We start from the raw sequence: 22,712 nt of genomic DNA, 5'->3' as shown, positions 1-22,712 counted from the left end.
TTTCTAATGTTTTAATTATTTTTCTGTTGGGCATGCATACCTTTCAGCCAATACACTGCAGGCTTGGATACTAAAATAGATTAAAAGTACTGACATTTTGCATTCTTCAGTGTATAGGGTAGAATTTATTAGAGAACTGATTCTTTTCATCTTCCTGTTTCTGCAAATTAAACATGACTGAAGTCTTGTTCATTTTCTATAATTATGCAGTATAGTAAGCATTTTCTCCTCATAGGGGTTAGAAAACTAAATTGGTATTTTTTTTTAGCTTTGTCTTATACCCTGGGATTGATGTATACTTATGTAAACATGAAGAAAATATGTTCTGTGAAGCATGATAATCCATAGCCATCGCTATTTCAGTGTACTTTCAGTTCATGAAAGTTAATTGTTAAATTTTAGTTGCCTAAAAAAAGGCTTGTTCATGTTTGATTGTACCAAAAGACCCTCTAAGGAGTTAGATGTTCAGTCCGTCCCCCCCCCCCCCCCCCAGTTAGTACACTTAAATTGTTTTAAGCCCTTTTTTGCTAGAAAAAAGTTAGCATTTGCATTTTCAGTTAAACATAGACTGTAAATACAATATGCTAACCAAGCTAGCAACTAGTGGTAGTCAGCTCCACCCTCTCATCTAAATATAGTCACTTCTGGCTCCAAAAATCCAAGATGGCAACAATCAAAATGCTAACTCAAGACTTGACAGAATGGGAGTCCACAAATCAATGGGTGATGTCACGGTGACTACATCCTCTATTTGGTAGTCTGTTTAAATGTGGTCAATTCATTCAATTCAAAAGGACAATTCATTATTAACTACCCTAATAACCACTGCAGATTCATGTGTAGAACATTTTCAAAAGATGTGTGAAAGACATGGATCAAGAGAGGAAGGGGCCGACAGAGACTGCTTATTAGGACCCAGGCTTTCATGCTACACCCCTGCAGAAAACCATCTTTTCCGCAGTATATAAAGGCTTGTTTTTATTTAAAAAGGTGTAAACATTTTTGGAATAAGCACCAACTACATTTGGACTTTCTCATTGAAATATGACCTTTCCATTCTTTTATGGGAATATTTAGCCAACCGTGACCAATTCAATCCTATTTCCAAAAACCTCTTGTTATTGCACATTTTTTCACTATCTTGGTCTACAGCTACTTTTAAAAAAAATGATACATCTTCATACCACACATAAATATTGTACATAGCTGAATAAAATGGTGTTTGAGTGAAAAGGACAGTAAGACAACTGTGATTTATATTTTTAATGGTTTGCTTGACACCGTCATAAAACCCATCACACAAACAGGATTTGAAATGTTTTATTTTAATAGAATTTAGGACAACCAAATATGTAAAATAAAAAAAGAAAACCAACAGCAAAAGTGAAATTTCATTCACTCTTTTTTTTCTTTTTTTTGTTGTTTTTTTTTCCTTAAAAAAATATCAGCCTTTCCCCTTGTTCACAAACAGGTTTCAAAACCGGGACAAACAGAAATTACATGATAAATTCCGAGAAGCTGGAAGGCCATTTACATTTGTTGGCAAATATAAATATAGTGGTTTGAAGAGGGTCTCAAACAGCTCACATGGAGAGAGTGTACATACAGTTTACACGACAGTAGGACACTCGGCACTGCCTGTATCAATTTTTATTAATGTAGAAAATCAGGATCCTTATTTACCGATTTAAATCAATGTGTTTATGACATGGAAATATATACATTCAGCCAGCTTTAATAGTCTCTGGAGTATGGCGTTCGTGTTTCCCCTTCGATCAAGTTGATTGTCTATTCAGGGGCATAATTGTGAGTGTATGTGTAGTCCGAGTAGTAATCCTGTGCACCACCCCTGCCTGTTGGGTAACCCCAAGAGCAGGGTCCTCCTCCAGTCCTGTCCCCCCGTTCATGTCCTCGTCCTGGCTGAGGCCAAAGTCCTACTGGAGGGATTCCTCGCCCTCTGTAACTCCCTGAAGCACCAGGACCCATAGCACCCCGCATAGGCCCATGGTCCATCTGTCCAGGGATGCCACCTATACTGCCATAACCCATACCACATGCTGGATGTGGAGGCAGCTTAGGTCTGACTACCGAGCCCCCCCTGTTGGCCACTGTGGGAACTACCACAGAAGCTCCAAGGTTGTCAGCGCAGTTCACCTGAGTCCTGCCCCCCTGACTACCAGGGGTGCTGCCTCTAAGGGCTTCCCCACCCTTAAGGAGCCCACTGGGGTCTAAAGGGCCAGAGGGGACCACACCCTGGCTGCTGGCAGTCTTACAAGTGCTGGTCCCTGCAGACCCCCACACACCCTCCCCAGGTCCACTGAGTGTTCTATCAGCATGTTGCGTGGGGGTCCCGCTAGCATTTTTAGGAATACCAGACATGTAACCTGGCTGAACTGTGTCACTGTGGTCTGGGTAGGGGCGAGAGGTGGTGAGCGGAGATGACCCAGCAGCCCCAGCTCCTCCAGTATCTGAACCGTATGTGTGACCCAGCATCATGAGGTGAGGTGGAGGGGGAGGTTTGACCTCCAAAGGGAGGGAAGCCAGATTGGCTAGAGGTCCTGCTGTGGTCTTAAGAGGGGGCGTTGGGACTGTGGCAGAAACTGTGACTGGGGGGCGATACTCCTGCTCCTGGGTGCTGCTGCAGGGCGAGGCGGGATAGGCAGGGGAGGCCGCATAACTCGAAGAGCCGGTGTAGGATGACCACGAAGCTGAAGGACACAGGAAGCTCTGGTGGGGATTCACAGGAAAACCTCCTGGGGATAAGCTGCCAATGTCTGAAGAGCCTATCCCTATCTGGTTGGAGGCTTTGAATTGAGAGATGGCCGTTTTAAGTGCACTGTAGTCAGACAGCGTTGGAGTTCTCTCAGGGGTGACCTGCTGGTCTGGGAGCGGAGGACGAAACTCCTCCATCTCCGGTGGAGGTGGCTGTGGAGGCTTCTCCTTCTCAACATCCGGATTCTGTTCTGAAGTATCTGATATGGTGGGTGGCTCTCCATCATCAGAGTCTAATGACATGTCCTCCTCTCCCACACACTCATCATTCACTACTGGGAGAGCAGGAGAGGGCACAGAGAAAGAAATGGAAAAGTAGAGAGGAAGATATCAACAAATGTGTCACAAAAGAATTCACAGAATTAAATGAGCTGGAAAGAAACTCAGCTGGGTGCTACAGTCATCTTTAACTGGCAACATAACCGTATACAACTCAAAAATGTAGCAAAGAAATTGTATTGCAGCAAAATGAAATGAAATCCCTGGTGTGTTTGGGGGTTTAATGCTGCTGATGACACTACCCACCAGTAGAGGGCGGCGTTGGAAGCTCATTTTGATTGATGGAGCCAATTAGGCTGTGGAAACCGCTCATAATATCGTCAATGCTCGCTATCACTATTCCATTTCTGGAGTACTGTAGGAACATCTCAAATGGCCTCTCTGTAAAAACACAAAACAACATACAACAGTCAGTTAGCATTTTAAATACATTTAAATAAAGGACAAGGATGGTATTTGTCTAAATAAATAAAGGATGATTGTGTCTCAGGAGGTGAAGCTAGTCGTCCTCTAATCAGAATATCAGCGGTTTGATCCCCAGCTCCTCCAGTTTGCATGTAGAAGTGTTCTAGGGATGATACTGAAACCCAAATTGCTCCTGAAGGCTTTGCCATCAGTGTGTGTGTGAATAAAACTCCTCCTAATGAGCAGGTCGGCACTTTGCATGTCAACCTCTGCCATTGGTGTGTGAATGGGTGAATGTGACATGTAATATAACATGATCTGAGTGTAGGGGAGACTAAAAGACAATATATAAATGCAGTCAATTTGCCATTTAAAATATTAGGCATTAACTGGACTTAATATGGAAGTTAACAGTGACAAGGAATATGATACCTGTGAGGAAGATAAGGTGCCGCTGCTGTGTGTGCTGAGCTTGGAGCTTGATCATACAGTCCAGATCGGGAGCCTGACGTGATTGGGTGTCACATTCATGATAAGGGAGGAACTCGACTAGGTGCTTTTTCTGATAGGCTGTGAGAAGGTTTAGCAGGCCCATGGCGTTCGTGTTCAACCTGTGACAAAACAGCAAAAATTAACCAGTTTGGTTTAAGATTATTTTACCCATGAAATGTGATTGCTACTATTTTGAGTACTGGGATACTGACCTCCCCAGTTCTTTAAGCTTCTTCTGGGACTTGCAGTGCACCTTCCACTGCCAGGGGTGTTCGGGGGTGCTCTGCTCCTCCAGGAACTTCAGCAACCCTTGCAAACGATCTGAAGAACACAAGCTCTCATCAGCATCATCCAACTTATATTTCCACAAACACGCACAGCAACCACAAAGTGAAACTCACCCTGTGTGATAAGGTCAGGGTTAAGAACAAACTCGTCAGATACCATGAAGCCTCCAGACACAAACAGCTCATTGTAAGTGTGGTTTTTGACATCGTCCAGAGTGTCAACTCCAGCAAAGCTCACTGAAGGCAGTTTCTTCAAAGACACCAGTGCCGGGATCTGCAGGGTGAGGAGATTTTTATAAATTGAGCTATTCAGTCACTTTTTCACTCAGGTCACATCAGAAAATAAAGAAGCCCGTTATCCTAAAAAAATATTTTAGGATACCTTTATTCACTGCCTAGATCACTTGGTTCTCAATCATCTGAACTACATATTGGAAGATGAGACAGTGATGAAGAGGATGATAAGTGGAAATTGTACCTTGTGCACGTGTGCAGCGATGTCCTCGTTCTGAATGATGATCAGGAGCTTGTCTAAACTGCCGCTGTTTTCTAGAAACGTCTGCGGGCTGCACTCGCTGTTGCCAAGACTCTTCAAGTACTCCTTTGTGACAGACGGGAGAGACATAATTGTAAGAGACAGACCGATGAATGTGTGCTTCTCTCTTGCACTCTCACACAACTACTGACTGACACAAAGAGCTGAGCACTGACACATGGAACACGTAATGAAAAAAACAGGAGATGGTGTAGCCTGTCACATTTACATGGTCGACCTCTGTTTTCATTTGTGTATTCCTCTGCATACATATGTTCCTACTGCAGAAAAGCCCTTTAGCTACAATATAAAAAGGTGACCCAGAGCAAGTCTATAGATGGAGAAAATTTACAAAATACGGATGCACAATTATGTAATATGGGCAGTAGTATTAATGTTTGCAATAGTGCAGAAACAAAATCCATTAAATGTTCTTGTGATTTTGATAATCCAGTAAGGGGTGTCACGGTTTCTAAATCAAAAATCAATCGAAATGAGCGATTTCAATCTTTGAAATTAAGTTTTTTTTCCCCCTCTCCACCTTCACCTACTTGCATGAATCCAAAGGAAAAACACATTTCAAAGACGACACAGCTTAAAACTGGTAGCTTGCAGCTGCACTACTTTTCGAAAGACCATGGCAACTGCCAAAGTCAGAGATGATGGGGAAACAACAGAACTAGAAAATCCTCCTTCGCTCCAAAGTCACAGGCGTAGCAACATTTTGCCTTCCCCATGAGTTGTAAATGCATAGTTGACAGAAAAGTTTCAGTTTGAAGGCCATGCTACACACTCGGTTAATGTCAAAGCTGGTAATATACTGACACATTCAAAGTTCCCAGATAATGACTCACAAGCGAAATGCTGAAGCACAAACAACGCCTCTTTCCTTCCATAGTAATTTAGAAAATGAGCTACAACCTAATTTTCACCTAAATGAGTTGTTCTCGAAGCTGGACAGACAGATAACTCTGGTCTCTGTGTACAGCCGGCTGCGAGATGAGTGCACAAGAATTGTCTACAAAGAGCAAAACAATGCAGTTTCCTCACCAAAAAGCCACAAGGATGAAATCTGGTGGCTTTATGCTGGTATGGAAACTCAAGCTGTTGTTGTAAAGTTTTTTTTTTTTTCATTTGTTTTTGTGTTTCACAGCTTGTTCTCAATTGGCTGGTGAAATAAGTTACTGTTATTACATTTCAAATAAATTATTTCAATTTGACCATATGGCCTTAGTGTGATACATTCCAAAAAATATAGCTATTAAATCATGCTTTATACCATGTAGTCTATATTTTTTTATCTAAGATGTAACTGAAAGTTGTCTGTTGATCTTTACAAATCAAATCTGTTAATGGCATAGCAGTCAGTGCTAAAAAATAGAAAGTATTGAATCAAATTGTGACCTTAAAATCGAAAGTCAAACCGAATCATTTGGCGAATAGTGACATATTTTCACTATGACATTTTATAGGCTGATTGATTAATTGAAACAATAATCTGCAGATAATGAAAATAATTATTAATTGCAGCCCTTGTGTCATTTATCGATTTTATATACAGTGGAAAAGCCGATCACAGATTCTCAAACGTAATGTGAAGATAATATTGTCAATAAATAATATCTTTTAGGTTTTTAGGCTATTAGGTTATTTGGGTAAAGCAAACAATACAAATAGGTCACCTTAAGTTCTGAAAACTTGTGAGGCACATTTTTCACCATTTTTTGACATTTTATAGACTGAACAATTCATTTAAAAAAGAGTCTGCAGCAGCAGCTTAAGCTTCAAGACCAGAATGCAACCTTGCATTGTACCTTAATCTCCATGCAGACAGTGCTCTCCTCCCCCTCGTCCGCAGAGTAGATGTAGAATTTCACTGTATTCTTTGTGACGTCCTTAAAGATCTCCACCAGGCTGCTGAAAACCTCAGGCTTCAGCTGACCAATGAGGCTGCCAGCCAGAAGTCCGGTCCCAGTGCCAGGAGCAGTGCCTGGGTTTTGGGAGTTGTTGTCTGGAGAGTCTGGTGTGACTTGAGAGGGAGAATACATCTCTCCGCCCAACTCTGCTGATGCGGCTTCTGTTTTAGTCTTAGTGGATCCTGCCTCTTTGACAGTGCCTAGTTTGCCACTCTGAGAGGAAGTGCTGCTCTTTGACAGGGAGGGCTCAACTTTAGTCTTTGGAGTCTGGATGGGGGTGGGGGAAGGTGCTGTAAGATTAGATGTTGTCACTGGGGGAGGTGGAGAAGTGACCTTGGAGGGAGCAGGTGGGGCTGGGATCAACTTGTCCATCTTCTCACACAGTGCTTTGACATCCCCCTGAACGGAGACAGGCGTGACGTAGGGTACAACAAACTCTGAGAAGCAACTGTTGGGCAGCCAGCAGTGGTGGGAGGGCAACCGCGGGGGTAGCTGCGAGGTATAGCAGATGCGGTGAGTCTGCATGATGTTTTTAATGTCAGATGTGAGGCTGTGAATTTCCTGGTTGAGTATAGTGTCCAGGCTGATGGAGGGCCTGAAAGGAAGCTCCTCCAACACTGGTAGCGTAGATGGTGCAACTGTCTTTTTAACTTCCACGACTGTGGGCATTTTCGACTCCGGGTGTGTGTCTGCCACCGTCACAGCCTCTGGCTCCGACTCAGGATGGTGCTTCGGCTCAGGAAGAGGCTGTGCTTTGTCTGGAGGAAAGCAGACAGAAAACTTGTCACAGTGAAGCCTTGTGAACCACATCTAAATATGCCTATAAGGGTAGAAGCAGGTCTGTACTAATTGCTTTGAGTTACCTTCATTAGTTGGGATAACCCATGTTGGGTTGTCTGAGGTGTGAGCTTGGTCTGTAGGGGATCCTGCACTGACTGGGCTTCCAGGGCTACAGTCCATGTCCTCCTTAACAGAGGAAACATCAGTAGTTATTTTTAGGTATACAAACTCATTTAATGCATGGTAAATTATTCCAGAGTAAACCTAAAAATCAGCTCTTCTCACCTCGATGTAGTTTGTTTGTGATGCTGGCTCATTTTGTTTCCTAAGATCTGGGTCAGAGAAGGCAGGTTCCCCCGTTCCTGGGCCCGTCGAGGGTTCACCGTGGTTTGACTGTGCAGGCATTGAACCCTGAGCCACGGCTTTGTTAAGAGTGGCCAGCAGGATCTTGAGAAGGCGCTGGGTCTCGTTGACTGCCGAGGAGTGGGTGTTGCCACAGGCCCTCAGGTCCGTGTCGTAGATGCCCATGCTTTCCATCACTGCTGTCAGATTGTCGCTCTGTCCGCCCTCTTCTCCGATCTCATCTGCTTGTGCTCCTAGAGGGATACACACGATAAGGGAATGCTAAATTTGGTATATTAGTCCACTAGAATAGCCCGAGCTCTCAGACAGCTAAAGATAGGCTTCATGAGTACTGTACAGGAAATGTGAAGGATATTTTTGCAAAATTTTTCAACTTTTACAAGTTAAAGTATTATTTACAAATTTGCTCTGTTTTCAGTTTCCCAAGTTAACACGAGTATTATAATGAAAAGGTTCACATTATAATGAAAGTTGATTTGTTATAACTTTAACGAGAAAAACTAATAACAAACAAAATGCTTATTCACATTAAACCAAGCACATTTTCTTGTTATAATGAGATTTAATGTCAGTGTAATGAGAAAGGTGTTGTATCAGGTGACTGTATCTGTATCTCATAAAAACAGCAATGTTGCTGCTGCTGAAATGGATGCACGGGAACATTTGGATGACCAGACCGAGTCTTATTTTCTTTTAGGGCAAACACATAATGAAATTCTCGTCTAACTAAGCAGCCTTGATGGAGTTGTTATAAGCATGCAGACACTTGGGAGGATATTATCCACTCTGTGTCTCTATCTGAGAAACAACCAAAGCGACATCCTAGATGGGTTTCTGAAAGCCAATGGGATGTTTTTCACTATAGGAGCACCTACTATTTACGAGTTCACTTTTACTCTAACATTATAAGGAGAAAGGCATTTATAACCAGAATATCTTATTATTATAATGATAAAAATGTGAGGTTAATTTTTGCATGATTTAAATCAATCTACATGCACAGCTGCAGTTCTCCTCACCTCTACTGGGCTCCCCGTTGCTCAGTGGATCTGTGCGTTGGTGTTTGTTCATGCCTCCCCTCTCATCTCCATCAAATTTCCTCTTCAAACTGTTGGAGTCCCACGCCCCGTCCTCTCCTCTTTCCTTCCCGGGATCCTTCACTAGTGCTTTTTTATGGAGTTGGATAAGCTTGAGCAACTGTTTCATCTTGTCTTTATCATACTCATTTTGGGAAAGACGCAACCTCTGGGGCTGAGGCTGGGGCTCAATGTGTGGCTTGTGCTGCAACTGGGCCCCGTTTGAATGGGCCAGCCCCGACCTCCGTCTACTGCTGTCTGGGGGCAGCTTCTCCTGGGCTGGCCTCTCCTGGGATAGCCTCTCTGGGGGTTTCTCTGACCTGTCCGAGCCCCTGTCTGAGCCGCCCCAGTCAGAAACAGGGCTGTATTCCACTGGGGCCGGCGCAGGCGGGGGAATGGGAACCGCGATGGGTACGGGGTTCCGTATTCTTTCCATGATGTCCTTTGCTTTGTTCAGAGGTAAAATATAGTTGGCAGGGTTGTGGACATAAGAACGCAACACAGCATCCATGTTAAATTTGGGTCTAGGCACCGGAAGCGGGTTGGTCCGATCGTCCACATTATATTTGTAGTCAGGCAGGATGAACGGCCGCACCGTTCCTGAATCCATGCGAGTTAAGTATTCAGTGGCCTGTCGCTCCACCCCAGAGCTCAAATCCTTCCCTGGGTTGGGCCGCAACTTGAAAAGGGCATAGTGCAGAGCAGGCATGAAGGGCTCCATGGAGGACAGGGTAGCAGGCTGCGGCTCCACCGTCAACGGCTCTGGATCAAATAGTCTGGATGCTGAGATGGAGGACACAAATGTCAGTGAAACGGCATCATATAAATGCACATCCGCTCTATGAAAGTCTTAAGAGACACCTAATTAAATCCAAAACAGGAGTCATGGTTATGATATGGAAAACTCTCACCTCTTTTTTTGATGTACCAGCTATTGCTGCTTATTAATCACATGTACCTTTTTTTAAAAAGCAGTAGGTAGAAGACAAGACAGACATTTGTTTGCTAATTGCTAGGGATAGATTCATAGGTATGAATAAATAATGAATAACACTTACAATACTTGACAACCATCCTTGACTCCTGAAAGATGAATAATGCTTGCAGGTTCTTCTCCCGCCCCCGCCGCTCTGGAAAACAAACACAAACTTTTTTAGAATCTGCATCCTCACCGGAAGCAAAAAGTGGTGTTCAACAGACACAAAAGGGAAATATGTGAAGAAAGTAAAAGAAAAAAGCTTTTGGGCACCTTTGGATTCAACCATCTGAGCTGAGGACAACAGGAAGAGAAATCCCCTGTCAAACAAGGGCTTCACCAGCACCTAAACAAGCAGAACAGACACTGCTGTCAGAAACACCAGGATGCATCTTTTTCAGACCATGTGAGCAATCGTGTTACACGTGTGTTGCTGGACACTTTTTCTCTCCTATGTGTGCATTTTGTACTACAGTAGTTATTGTAAAGTTACTAAAAGAAAAAGCACTACAGTTTGACGTGTTTTCTCTACACAATTTCTCTTGTTAAAGAGGCAAACAAACAGTTAATGGAACAAAACTTACCCCAATTACACAAGCTGATGATGCATAAAGGAATATTGTGTAAGAAAGGCTATTTTTATTCTTCTCTTTCTCCATGTGCTTTTGAACAAAGAAGGATCCAAAGGAAAAGCTTTTTGAATGATTCTGGACATCCCAAAATCTTGAATTCAATTCAGCAATCATTTCGTTGACAAACTTTGATTCAGTGTGATGATGATGATTTTCCATCTTTAGGGGAATTTCATACACGAGAACCTCTCGCATGAGTCCTGGTGAGTAACAGCTATAAGGTGACTCACCATCCTGTCCCTCTCCAGTTTGTTGATCAGTGCTGTCAGGCTGCCACTGGTAGGTTTGCCTTTTCCATCTACCACCTCAAACAGGCTGCAGGACATCCCACACTTCATTACTGTGGATGAGGAGAGGCAAGTTTGAATACAAAACAGACAAATAACTCCTCTAGGTAGTCGCTGCATGCTCAGTTTGATCTGAAACAATGCCAAACTTTTGTTCTTAAGCTGTTTACAAGTTAAGACAATCATGCAGCATATGCATTCATAATAGCTTTAGAAACTGAACTTGCCCTGGGCATTTTTTGACCATTCTGATTCACGTGTGGTGCTGACTGACCTTCCCGTGATGCGCTGTAGGTGTCCCAACAAAAGAGCACAGAGGGAATCTTTCGCTTCACCTGGTCCAGCTGCATACCCCGACTCACCTCCAGCTTCTCAGGCCTGTTTACACAAAGAGCAAATCATAACCAATTCTAGAAGGAAAAAACAGATGTCTGCATATTACATAAATGAAATCTAACTTCCTCTTTCTAATCTAAAGTTATGCAGCATGATAGTTCAGCTCATAAAATCTTTTTGTGGCGAAATGCCTTTAATGATTAACAGAGGAAACACCAGTAGCACTGAAGACGTGTTGCCAGAGATACACAGAAATATGTGCAAGACTGAAGGTTTACTCACAGTTTGAAAGGTAGGTATGGGCGTGAGGAGGATCGTAAACTGATTGGGAATAACTCCTTGCCCTTGTTCACCAGTGGACCACTCCACACAGTGTAGGAGCTTTTTCCTGCAATGGTATGAATAGCAGCACAGGTGAAAAGGCAGACATGATATAGCCAGAGAGCTGAGCTCATAACTTTTCAGAGCACAATCTTTTGACACAGATTCCTTTGGAAATCTTCAACCCTGGTTGTTTTATATAATTTGGATAATTTGTGGTGTGTAACTGACAACTAGCAGTGAGAATGCCAATCAAAACGCTCAAGTTAGATAGTAGGTAGTTAGTTAAAGACTTAATACTGCGACACTGACTAACATGGGAGCAGTCACTGACTCTGTTGCAGACTGGCAGCAGAGTGTTTTCTGCTCCTGGTGTGAAGTGGCCTTTACAAAAATCCTTGTTTATAGACATGACACTAATTCAACACAACACATACAGCCTTCATTGTTCCACTATATATTCATCAAAAATGATCAGTGAAGATTAAAAAAATGTTTTTACCTCTACTTCCTTCAGGGGAAATAGTGTTAAACCTGTTAAGGAGAAAAACAAACGAACAAAAAGCAGGGGAGATGTTAAATGCGTCACACAAGCCACCTCAACTGCCTGAAAATGCTTGCTGAGTTTCACCATTTCCTGCAGGAATATGTACCTGTGTGCAGTCATTGGAGTCGCTGCAGCTTCCTTGCCTTTGTACTGAAAGGAAACCACAGCGTAGGGGCAAACGTGCCTGGGCCGTGCCTTGATCTCATCGAATGCAAACTCGAAAAAATATTGCTGAAAGACGACAAGAAAGCCACATTAAAACACAGAAATACTCACCAAGACGCAGAGCACATGCTGTAAATGAATGAAAAAAAATCCTGCGTTTACCTGTGTGAGCTCAAAAGCCCTGTAAGACAGCAAAGACGTAACCCTATTGGCACTTTTCGACAAATGACAGTCAAACTTGGGTGTAGGTTCTATAGCATTCTTAGGCATGTTCTCGTGGATGTGCTTTATTCGACCCTAAGAAACAAAACATATTAGTTGACTTGAAGTCCCACAAGCATCAGAAACCTGTAAACATTACAAAATGAAAGAGCGGTAGGCATACCCTCATAACTTTAAAAACGATCATGTCTCCAAAAGAGCCCACTTCAAATGGATTGATTTGTAACAAATCAGAATATTTCGAGAGATAAACACCTACAATGACAAAAGAACTGAATTAGTAAAAAGAGCATCATAATCAAAATGCATTTGAATATCATATTCACACGCTAATACTGTAACTATGAGATTAAAACATTCGTTTCTTGACTGGGTCCTCAGTCATGAGGGAACATTTAATTGACATATTATTCTGTAACTGAACCATTCCCAGCTGTTAATAAGTCACATATTACCCGTCTTCAGATGTAACTCCTCTAACAAACATCCCCAGAAATAAAGTTCCAAAATTATATCTATTTAAAAAAGGAAACTAGTTTCACTGGCAACTCTCAATAAACTATCATAGGGAGTTATCTTAAAACTCATCTACTTATATACAGCAACATGCAAGAGACCGACTTACCCACAGACGAATTTCCTAGCGTAGTTATCCTGGAGTGCCCAACTGACAAACCTTTCTCACAGATCCACTGAAGCTAGACACACAACAGAACATTGAAAGCTTTGAATGACGTTTCTTTTTTGTTAATGTATAAATATAAAAACAAATAAATATATGTTCAAAAACCCCATCTCCATCATCTTTTATATGGGCGAGTCAGGCTTTGTAGACAGGCCAACCTTGGATTTGTCGGGATAAAGGAAGCAGTACGACTCAGTCAGTTCTTGTTCGGTCCGCCCCTCCTGCTTCATCTCTCTCCGCTTTTCAATGAACTGGCACCCAAAGGGAGAGTAAAGTAAATGAGATACAGCAGTCTGAACCACACAAACTCTTAGTGCTGTAATAATACTAATACACAGCTCTGGCAGAAAATGTAACTTGTAAAATCATATGCTGAAAACATTGATTAGAGCTATGTCACATGAGCTACAAGTCATTTTGGAATTACAGCACTGCTGAGTCAAGACAGGACTTATTTAAAATGAATGATTTTGTTGCAACCTACAAACAGGTGTCAGTCAAAAAAAGGGCGTAACTTGACATGCTCATGTTGACAATGTAGGTTATGGGAAGACAGTGACCAACCTCTTTCTCCAGCAGCTCATTGTGAATAAGCCTGGCCTTACAGTAGGAGAAGGTTCCTCGTGATGAAGAGTCTAGGTAAAATGAGGAGACAATCTTCACAAGGTCCTCAAACTCCCGGCTGTCAGGGGGCAGAAACTGGTACAAGCCTGCACACACAAGGGTGAATCAGTGGATTAGCATACAGCATCAGCAGAGACCTGTGTGCATGTGTTGAGGATCAGTGCAAAAAGTAACATATCAAACTAAAACTTTGGGTCAATCTGCAGGAAACCGCCACATCAAATTGTTTGGCGTGAAGATGTCAAGCCTAAAGAAAGAGTCATATACTTGGCTGTTTCTTACACATAAAGATATGAATTTTCTGTGTTTGGACTTTAGCTTGATATTTAAGTAACGTGTTCTCATATAAAAAGACATGACGTGCAAGAGGAAAGGAAGTGAATGCTTGCAGTTGCAGGCTGGTATTCTTTGTGTGTTTAGTAAAGCTCAGTGGACTTGCAATGAACCAGCAGCATCCTATTCTGAACTGCTAAAGCCAGCTCATCATAACAGGTTACGGATGTGTGCACTAGGATAAGGAAAACACTAATCAACAACAGTATCTAGTGATCCATTATATCAACAAACCACTGTACAGGTGACAGAGTCTCTCATTGATTTGTATTTACATAAGGTTTATCATGTCAATGCTACCACAGGCTAAGAAGTGAAACCACCACTGGCTGACTACAGGCTACCTGCACGAAACATCATCTACTAACAAATAGTAAACATATCTGGTGTGAGGCAGCACGATGAATACTGGAGACCGGCCAATGGAGTGCACACACACACAGCCATGTCTGTCTGACAGCTCTTATATTTTCAAACTTGGCCAATAAAGTGTATTAAACATCACATATGCAAACCTTCTGAGGGAAAAGTTGACCCCAACACTGCAGGTAGGGATGCTGCCTGTATGAGGCTGAATGTGATAAGTCCTGCAACTTCTGCTCAGCTTTACATATATACAGATAGCTGATGTTTCACAGCAATCTTTGTAACAAAAACACTGTCCATCTGCCACTTTGTTAAGAGTACTTCCACCTTTTCTTGAAGTATGATGGGGCTGGTGTAGGGTTACAGAGAGGAATGCTATGAGGAGTTTTGGGAGTGAGGTGTAAAACTGATGCTTTGAAATACTTAAAGACTTCAAGCGGGGACATGTGCACGTATAACTCTTCAGACTCCATTAAAAGAGTCGTGGTACTGTGGAAACACTTGAAATAGATGACTGGGATGTATGAATCCATGCCCTTCACTGAGGTCAATGAGACACCCACATGTTGTCAAGTGATGGCTGCAACACAACCATGACACCAGCAGCAGTATATTCACTCAGACTTATGGTCTGTGGTCTTCGTGAAAAGGTGAAGAAAACAAACAAGGTGGGCTTTCAAATGAGCAGTCCTCAAGTGCTGCTTTCACAGTAACGTAGCTGCCTGCTGCTCACTGGTAACTTCGATACCTGAGCCCGACAACCACAGCTATGTCTGTTAAAACAGCGCACACTACACCTCCCTATCGGGGGTCAAAGCGGCTCACACTACAGCTGTCTACCAGGAGAGTGACAGAGACATAAAAGAAACCTAAAACGACTTTGGGACATTTTGCAAAACTCATTAGACCCACTGCTAACGCGAGGCCAGTCAGCTAACTAGCAGGCTAGCAACATGCAGCACCAGAATTATGAAAGACAGGACAGGCTCTGTTCAAAATAGCAGCGATATGGCACCACCTCTCCGCTCTCTAGTCTTCCTCGGGATTTGGAAATTTCTCCGTGGCAGCTCCTCGCCCGGTTTCTGGCCTGGCAAGGGAGAGCTGCTAAAGCTCCGGGCGTCCGCCAGCACGCTCCTCTGCCGCTCAGGGGCTTTTTGTTCGGGCATTACACTGTCTCCACATCCAGGCTGATCGCCATTTTGGTTGGCTGTGGCCGAGGTGGCGGCTGACTTCTTGTGGGGTTCGCTTCCCTCCGGTTGCAGATCGCCCGTGTCGGTACATTCTGAGTCCTTTTTCCCCACCGCGTTGGGGTTCAGGGCCATTTTCGGCACCGTGCACGTATTACGGGCAATGGAGCTGTAACGATTACGGCGCCGCTTCACACACACACACACACACACACTCTCCTCCTCACCCAGCCTCCGCCATTGTGAAAATGACGTACACGTTCTTCTCCACCACTGCAAAACGCTGCCGTCACTATGTTTACATATGAGACAATCCGCGCCACACAGCGGTAGGTAGAGGCACTGCACCGTGGGAGGGAGCATGGAGGTGACAGGGTAAAACCGTGCATTGAATACAATTAGTATGCAAGGTGCAGCTAAATAAATAACATTGAGTAATGAAGCCCCCCTGACTCAACATGACCAGTCCACATTTTAACTTTTGTATCACTATGCATCACTTTTATTTTCAATATACCAATTCATTTCCCCTTTTTCCCATAGTTTCACTTCACACACTAACATTACTGATTTACATACTTAAAACCATGTAACTCCAAGCCATTTGAGTTCAAGAACCACATACAGCCCAATTTGATCTCAAACGGGCCGTTAAAGTAAGTCTATTGCATAATAACCTGTAAGTACTATATAATATAACATGTAATATAACTATAATAAATCATCTACATAACAGATGAACAGCCTGAGATGTCTAAAGGAAAATTAGTGCAATGTCTATTATATTAGGTCTCAGTCTCAGATTATTTTTCACAGAAGCTGCTGATTGACAACATTTTGCATAATGTTCTATATAACCCAAAACTGGCTTTAGAGAGGGCTTCATTTTCCCCCACAAGTTTTGTGACGGGAGATGTATTCATTTGGTTGCTCAAGAGGGTAGTTCTGGGTCTGAAAAGTGAAGCCAATGTTTTAGTGCCTTAAACCTGTATTCTTTCGAATGGTCATCAGGGGGCGACTCCATTAGTTCCAAAAAGAAGTCTGATTGTATGGAAGACTATGAGAAAATGACTGTACTTTCTCACATGATTTATTGCCTCAGTAAACACTTTCCTAATGAGTTTATGGTCTCAATCATCCTGTCTAAAAAAGTATTGTTAAGCATTTGGTTAGCTATACTACAACACCCTCTTATGAGTCGGATGTTCAGTTTTCTGCTAAGTAGATTTTGTTTAATGGTTTTGAACCTGTTTTCCATGAGCAAAATTAGCATTGGCTAGTATTATAACAGTTAACCATAGACTGTAAATGTATGTGGTAACCAAGCTAGCAGCTAGCATTGGGGCCAACTACAACTTCTCATCCAAATATGGTCACTTCTCATCACTGCTGGCTCCAAAAATCCAAGATGGCGATGGTAAAAAACGCCAAGTTCAAGGCTTAAAAGTATGAGTCCAAACACCAATGGGTACCTGATTTGTTATGTAAATTATTCTTTACATTCTATGGTTGCAATCTGCAAAGCCACCACAAGATGCCACTAAATCCTAGATGCTGTTCCTTTAAACCTACAAAATATAATACTTCATTAAACCACCAGTGGAAGATAAAGAAGAAACTATAGTTTATTTTTGGCTGCAGCAGAGCCAAGCCCACACATGGCTGTGGTCATGATTGTTTCATACAGATGAGCTTGATGAACTTGGTCGACTGGCTGAGTGTTGGGGTTTCCCCATTGGTCTTTGCTCTTTCAAAATGAATCGGCGCGAATACTTTAGTCTAATTACGTCCTCAGGGGGCGTTTACAGTGCTTCCACTGACTGCAGCTGACAGTCAGCGCACGCAAGCCGAGCCAGCAGACACCCCCCCCCCCCCCCCCCCCCCCCCCGTGATGATGATGCACGCTGGAGAACAAAACACTGATACCGTCCTCCTAGAAAAACGAGAGACATCCGCAGATAGAAACAGATTAAAGAGCAAGAGGAGATAACAGATAATTATAATAGTCAGAAGGACGTTCTCTTTTGATTTAAACATCCAGATAGGCTATGAGTGGAAAACTGTGACCACCACAGACAACTGCAGAAGAACATGTAAGATCCAGGACTTCACATTATAGACACTGACTATCCCTGTAACTAATTGGCTAGAATTTCTTGACCATGCACGGACCAGCCATATCTGACTTAGTCTTGTTTCTGAATTACTTCTCTAGGACTCATTTAATAAGAGGAGTCAATATAAAGAGTAAATTAACAGAATCCATTGACATACTGTATTAGCCCATATGGAAGACACATGCACAATGCACTTTACATTACATATTATAGGTAGGGCACATACACACCACACTTTACACACATACACTCATATGGTTCTTGTCCTTCTTTTATACTCATATATTTTAAATATTTCTTCTTTTTCCTTACTGCATTGCAGAGGAGCTGAAATCTTAGTTATTTTTCCTGTCTTATTCTTGTGTAATGAAATGTAACAATAAAAAACTTGAACTAGTTATTAAAAAACATAAAAGTACAGAGCTTTTATACAAATGATACTGCAAGGAATAAAACACATAACACATAATATATGTACTTGTACACAACATGATTTTCAAAACACACAGTAACTGATAAAAGATACTTCTTGTTTTTGTACCTCTATCACAGTGTGACTGTGACATGTATAAATGTGTTTTTGCTATGGGTTAACCAAGCTGCCCCTGCTGTAAACATCAAACTCCTTGTAGCGTAGGTAATCTTTCAGCCTGGGAGGAAGAGGAAGGAAGTTGATGAAAACTGGGGCTCTCAAGCGCAAGTATCTGAGATGCTCCCTTATCCGCAACCGACACAGGTGCTTCAGGCTGCGTGCATTTCCTGAAAGCCAATAAAGTCAGTTTAAGTCAATAAATATACATAGTCATGAAGTCATACTTTTGCAGACAGGTCAACAAATAACAAATGAGGGATCACAGCAGTTCTTACTTTGAATATGACAGATTTCTGGCCACTGTTTCTGCTCCTTCAGTGCGTCATGGAGTTTGGTGCAGAAAGAGACATGGTCGGTGTAGTCCAGCATGATGCGCACTACCTGAGCAGATAAATGTGTAAGCCATGCCACTGTTACCACCTCACAGAACTGGAAAGACACAAAAAGACATAATGTAGGACTCAACGAGAAACCTTGAAAGAAAGTGTTACACCAATGGTTCGACTATTTATATTATTTTCTCTCAGACAAGCTTCATCTCACCACCATGTCTTTGATGGCTGAGGTCATCCAAGGAGCGTAGTCATGGGAATTGGTACCATAGGGACAGTCAAAGCAACGCTTCACATCGTAACCATGGTTCAGAATCATTCTTAACATGACCTCGTCTTTCAAGGCATACTGAAGTGCTGAGGGGAAGTGAGTGGCATTGATACGGGAGTAGTAGTTTACATTTGCCCCAAACTTCAGCAACGTGTTGATCAGCTCATAGTTGCCTTGTCTGAGAGCCAGCTGCAAACATGTGACTGGATCCTGGTTCACCATTGCTCCAGCCTCTAACAGCAAGCGGGCACACTGAAGATCATTGTTGGACACAGCAAAGTAGAGGGCAGACCTGCGCTCATCGTCATAGCTGCGGCGAACTCTTGGGTGCAGCATGAAGTTTGGATCATAGCCAGCTTTGAGAAGCAACTCCACACAGCGGACATGCCCCCCAGCAGCTGCAGAATGGAGAGGACTCATTCCACTTTCTTTTACAGCCTCCAGCTTAGTCACTGGGATGAGGTGCTCCAGTGCCCTGTCAAAGAGGAGTCCTTATTTAAGAACATGGCAGTGTTTTTTTAATGTGAAAGCTAGATGTTGTAACACAGATATTCCTCACAGTATGTGACCGTGGTATGCTACACGGTGAATAGGCAGGTGACCACTATACAGCGGTTGGTTGGGATCTGCTCCATGGTCCAGCAGCAGGGCGATTATGTCAGGGTTTCCTGATGCTGCAGCATCAAAGAAGATAGTGCCTGACTCTGATTCACACCACACATGAGCTCCTACAAAATGAATACAGAAACAATAAAAAAAGTATTTTTTTCAATTTTCAAACAATATGGATGCATTTTAGCCTATACTAGAACCAACACATTAACACAGTCTTATATAAAATATTTTTTCTAACTTCTTTGAGAAGTCAAAATGCAAATGGTTTTTTAAATTCACTATTATGCCATAAAGTCACTAGATGAGTGAAGCCATATGGTACCCAGATACTTTTGAAATCTGAGCACTAAAATCACCTTATCTCACATACCTTTCAGTAACAGGAACTCCACCACATTCAGATGTCCGTTCTGGGCAGCCAGAGCCAGTGGAGTTTTCTTTTTGATGTCACATGCATTTGGGTTAGCACCAGACTCTAGGAGCAGATAGACAAAGTTCTCCAGGCCTAAAAAGGCGGCCTCGTGTAGAGCTGTCCTGTTTAGTGGTCCTGTTTGATCTACTTTAGCATTGTAGCGAAGCAATAGTGTTGCCAAGTCATACTGGTCATTCAGAATAGCTAAGAAATGTAGAATGGAGAGAGGAAAAAATTATTTAAAAACTTTTTGTTAAGTGTGGCATAATGCATCTTGCATTCAGATGATCTTAGTGTTCGATACCTGCGACTAATGGAGAATCCTGCTCATCATTCTGGAGATCTGGGCTACTGCCATTCTGTAACAGGAATGTGGCATTCTCTCTGAGTCCATGAACCACAGCTAGAAACAATGGAGTCTCACCCTGTAGGGTGCGACACTGGGCAACCCCAGGAGGCGATACTGGAACCCAAACACCAAACAATCGATCAACATATCAGATTTTTTTCAAACATCTGTTTGGCTAAACATCATAGTCATACTTTTAATATCCTTACTACCTGAGAAGATAATCTCAAGTATCTTTTTGTTCTCCTGCACTGCAGCCTCATGCAGGGGGATCCATCCTCGCTCATCAACTCTAGACAGACTCTCTGGCTGCGCTACTAGTCTGTTCAGTGCATCCTGATCACCTGCATATGAAGCAGGATATTATATCAGAACCTCTGGGGAGATTAATAAAAATGCATCAGCTTCAACAGCTCAAAGAATCACATCATCTTACCCTCCTTGATTGCTTTAAAAATCTCATCAGGGTCTTCACTGACTTTCAGATCACTAGAGAAAGAAATTGCACAGAAAACAACTCAAACAATAAACGAGAGATACACAACCTACAGAGTGAGGAATTGTACTACATGGTGAACAGACATTAACCTCGGATTCAGTCCTTTGAGCTTTCTATATTCAATCAAACTTTGTTCAATTATATATTGGGTTGCCTCATCTTCATCCAAGTCATCCTCCGATTGATAAAAGTCATCTTCTGTTTCTGTGTCCATCTGTTAGTCGAGAAAGACTCAAAGCTTGAGGGGTTGCTGTGGAGAGACACAGCTGTACGGCAAACAAGACCATGAAATCTGGTAGCTGAGACATTCGCACGCCACCCATTTACAGCCATGACAGCAGAGTGTATCTAAGCAGGGAATATCTGCAGCCAGTCTTATTCTTGCTGCTGAATTAGTATAAATGAATGTAGTGACACTAAAATCACTTAAATATTGATTATAATGATTCCAAATGGCATTTATAATTTGTCCTAGTCTTATATCTCTTAACTTTACAGGCCCAGTGAGAGCAGATTTCCTGCAGAGAATTGGCAGTATTTGTCTGTCAGCGTAGCCAAAACAAAAACATGAAGATTCCTACTAGAAGGACAAGTGCTAGTGTCATTTACCAGTGTTGCTCAAACACTAACTGAAGGTAGAAAAGGAAACGTCATAAAGAAACAAGACGTGTACAGCATTACAAATGATGTAAAATGATCTGGTACATGAAAAGTCAAAGCTACAAATAATAAAGTTAAACAGGTTAATTTATATATCATCAATGGCCTAATCAATTAGGGTTTTCGCTACATGCATTATTAATTATTGTCTAATGTTTACCGTCAGTCAAAGGGCTGTGCTCCTCTCGTGGCTTTTACAGGTCGAGCCAATGGCTTCCTCAGTAACCACACATACTGCAGCTATTTATATCTGTGCTACCATAAATATCAGATCACGGGGCTATCCCAGCCTGCGTCTAGCTTTGACCTACTGAGCTCTGCAACAACTGCCACCATTCAGCTCAGATACACACTCATGAATGACACAAGCAAGAACAGTACTTACTACCAGTTACAAAACAAATATGTGAAAATATATTTTTGGGATTTGATCAACAGTTTGATTGTATAATTGATTGGGTATTTATACCACACATAGTGTAATTACTTTTTAAAACCTTTTTATTTAGTATAATTCTTGCTGACATTCATTTGGGGCATTGTTACTGGACTGTTTTGTTTGGTCAACCACTATATAATACTGTATGAAGAAATAACAATACAGCAGATACAGCATACACTAATATATTATGAGATATTCACAAGTGTGTAGACAATATTATTTCACAGTGAGGCATCAACAGCCATGCAGGTTACAAACGGAGGCAAGTGGCCATTGAGAAAAAAAACAAGGGCACCTAGAGGTAGTTTGGTAGTGTCAGCATTAAGTGGGTTCCTAGCTAGTTCTTGTTATGAGCCATGTATTTTTTTCACATTTGGCTTGTTACTGTTACTGTTAAAAACACTAATTGTGCACTAAGGACATAAGAACTGGTGTAAAACTCAAAAGGCATACATGCAGTGCTGCTTTTATTGTTTGAGTGTATAAGGCAGTTTTATCCTTTTGAAGGAGTAATTGAAAAGTAATTGCTGTACACTGGGCTGATTATTATGTACTGTAGGACTAGATGGGGAAAAAATAATGTGTGTAGGGACAAAATAAGAGTCTGTATGCAATATGTTTCTACAGTTTGTTTATTTTTTTAAAGCCTGTGCAGTATTTTTTTTCGTGTTGTTGTTCCGGAATTAAAATAATAGGGAACAGCTGTTCACGTCCATGCTCTATGCACATACTCCCTAGTTGGTCACAAGCAGATGTGATTATGTTTAATTTTGCATAGTTAAGAAAACAGAGAATCAGACAAGGACATCAAACTGTTTGATGGGTCACAGTAAACTG

At 42.1% G+C, this 22,712-nt stretch overlaps 2 protein-coding genes across 3 annotated transcripts; both read right to left on the bottom strand.

Annotated features, from left to right (window-relative positions):
* Window positions 1–1,304: 1,304 nt before the first annotated feature.
* tasorb (transcription activation suppressor b) lies at window positions 1,305–15,813 on the bottom strand. Of its 2 annotated transcripts, none has more exons than XM_062426493.1 (23): window positions 15,418–15,813; window positions 13,641–13,786; window positions 13,235–13,327; window positions 13,017–13,089; window positions 12,555–12,646; window positions 12,332–12,466; window positions 12,111–12,235; window positions 11,960–11,991; window positions 11,419–11,524; window positions 11,075–11,178; window positions 10,744–10,853; window positions 10,155–10,227; window positions 9,964–10,035; window positions 8,849–9,688; window positions 7,752–8,062; window positions 7,550–7,652; window positions 6,585–7,444; window positions 4,714–4,836; window positions 4,350–4,509; window positions 4,161–4,269; window positions 3,889–4,067; window positions 3,298–3,432; window positions 1,305–3,047 (listed from the first exon to the last, which is right to left on the bottom strand). In XM_062426493.1, exons 1-23 carry the CDS (start codon window positions 15,719–15,721, stop codon window positions 1,789–1,791), a joined length of 5,544 nt encoding a protein of 1,847 aa, XP_062282477.1. In that variant the 5' UTR covers window positions 15,722–15,813; the 3' UTR covers window positions 1,305–1,788. The 2 variants fall into 2 exon arrangements, with proteins under 2 accessions (XP_062282477.1, XP_062282478.1); XM_062426494.1 differs by having other exon boundaries at window positions 1,305–3,044.
* A 2,338-nt stretch (window positions 15,814–18,151) lies between these two features.
* On the bottom strand, window positions 18,152–20,987 carry asb14b (ankyrin repeat and SOCS box containing 14b). The gene is made up of 9 exons (XM_062427647.1): window positions 20,863–20,987; window positions 20,711–20,763; window positions 20,487–20,618; window positions 20,230–20,388; window positions 19,884–20,129; window positions 19,458–19,626; window positions 18,839–19,373; window positions 18,571–18,724; window positions 18,152–18,462 (listed from the first exon to the last, which is right to left on the bottom strand). The coding sequence occupies exons 1-9, from the start codon at window positions 20,985–20,987 to the stop codon at window positions 18,287–18,289; spliced, it is 1,749 nt and encodes a 582-aa protein (XP_062283631.1). The 3' UTR covers window positions 18,152–18,286.
* Between the last annotated feature and the right edge of the window lie 1,725 nt (window positions 20,988–22,712).

Source organism: Scomber scombrus, chromosome 10 (genome assembly GCF_963691925.1).
Source record: "Scomber scombrus chromosome 10, fScoSco1.1, whole genome shotgun sequence".
Taxonomy (NCBI): Eukaryota; Metazoa; Chordata; class Actinopteri; order Scombriformes; family Scombridae; genus Scomber; species Scomber scombrus.
Note: the sequence above shows the minus strand (reverse complement) of the source record. Positions and strands in the feature narration are given on the sequence as shown.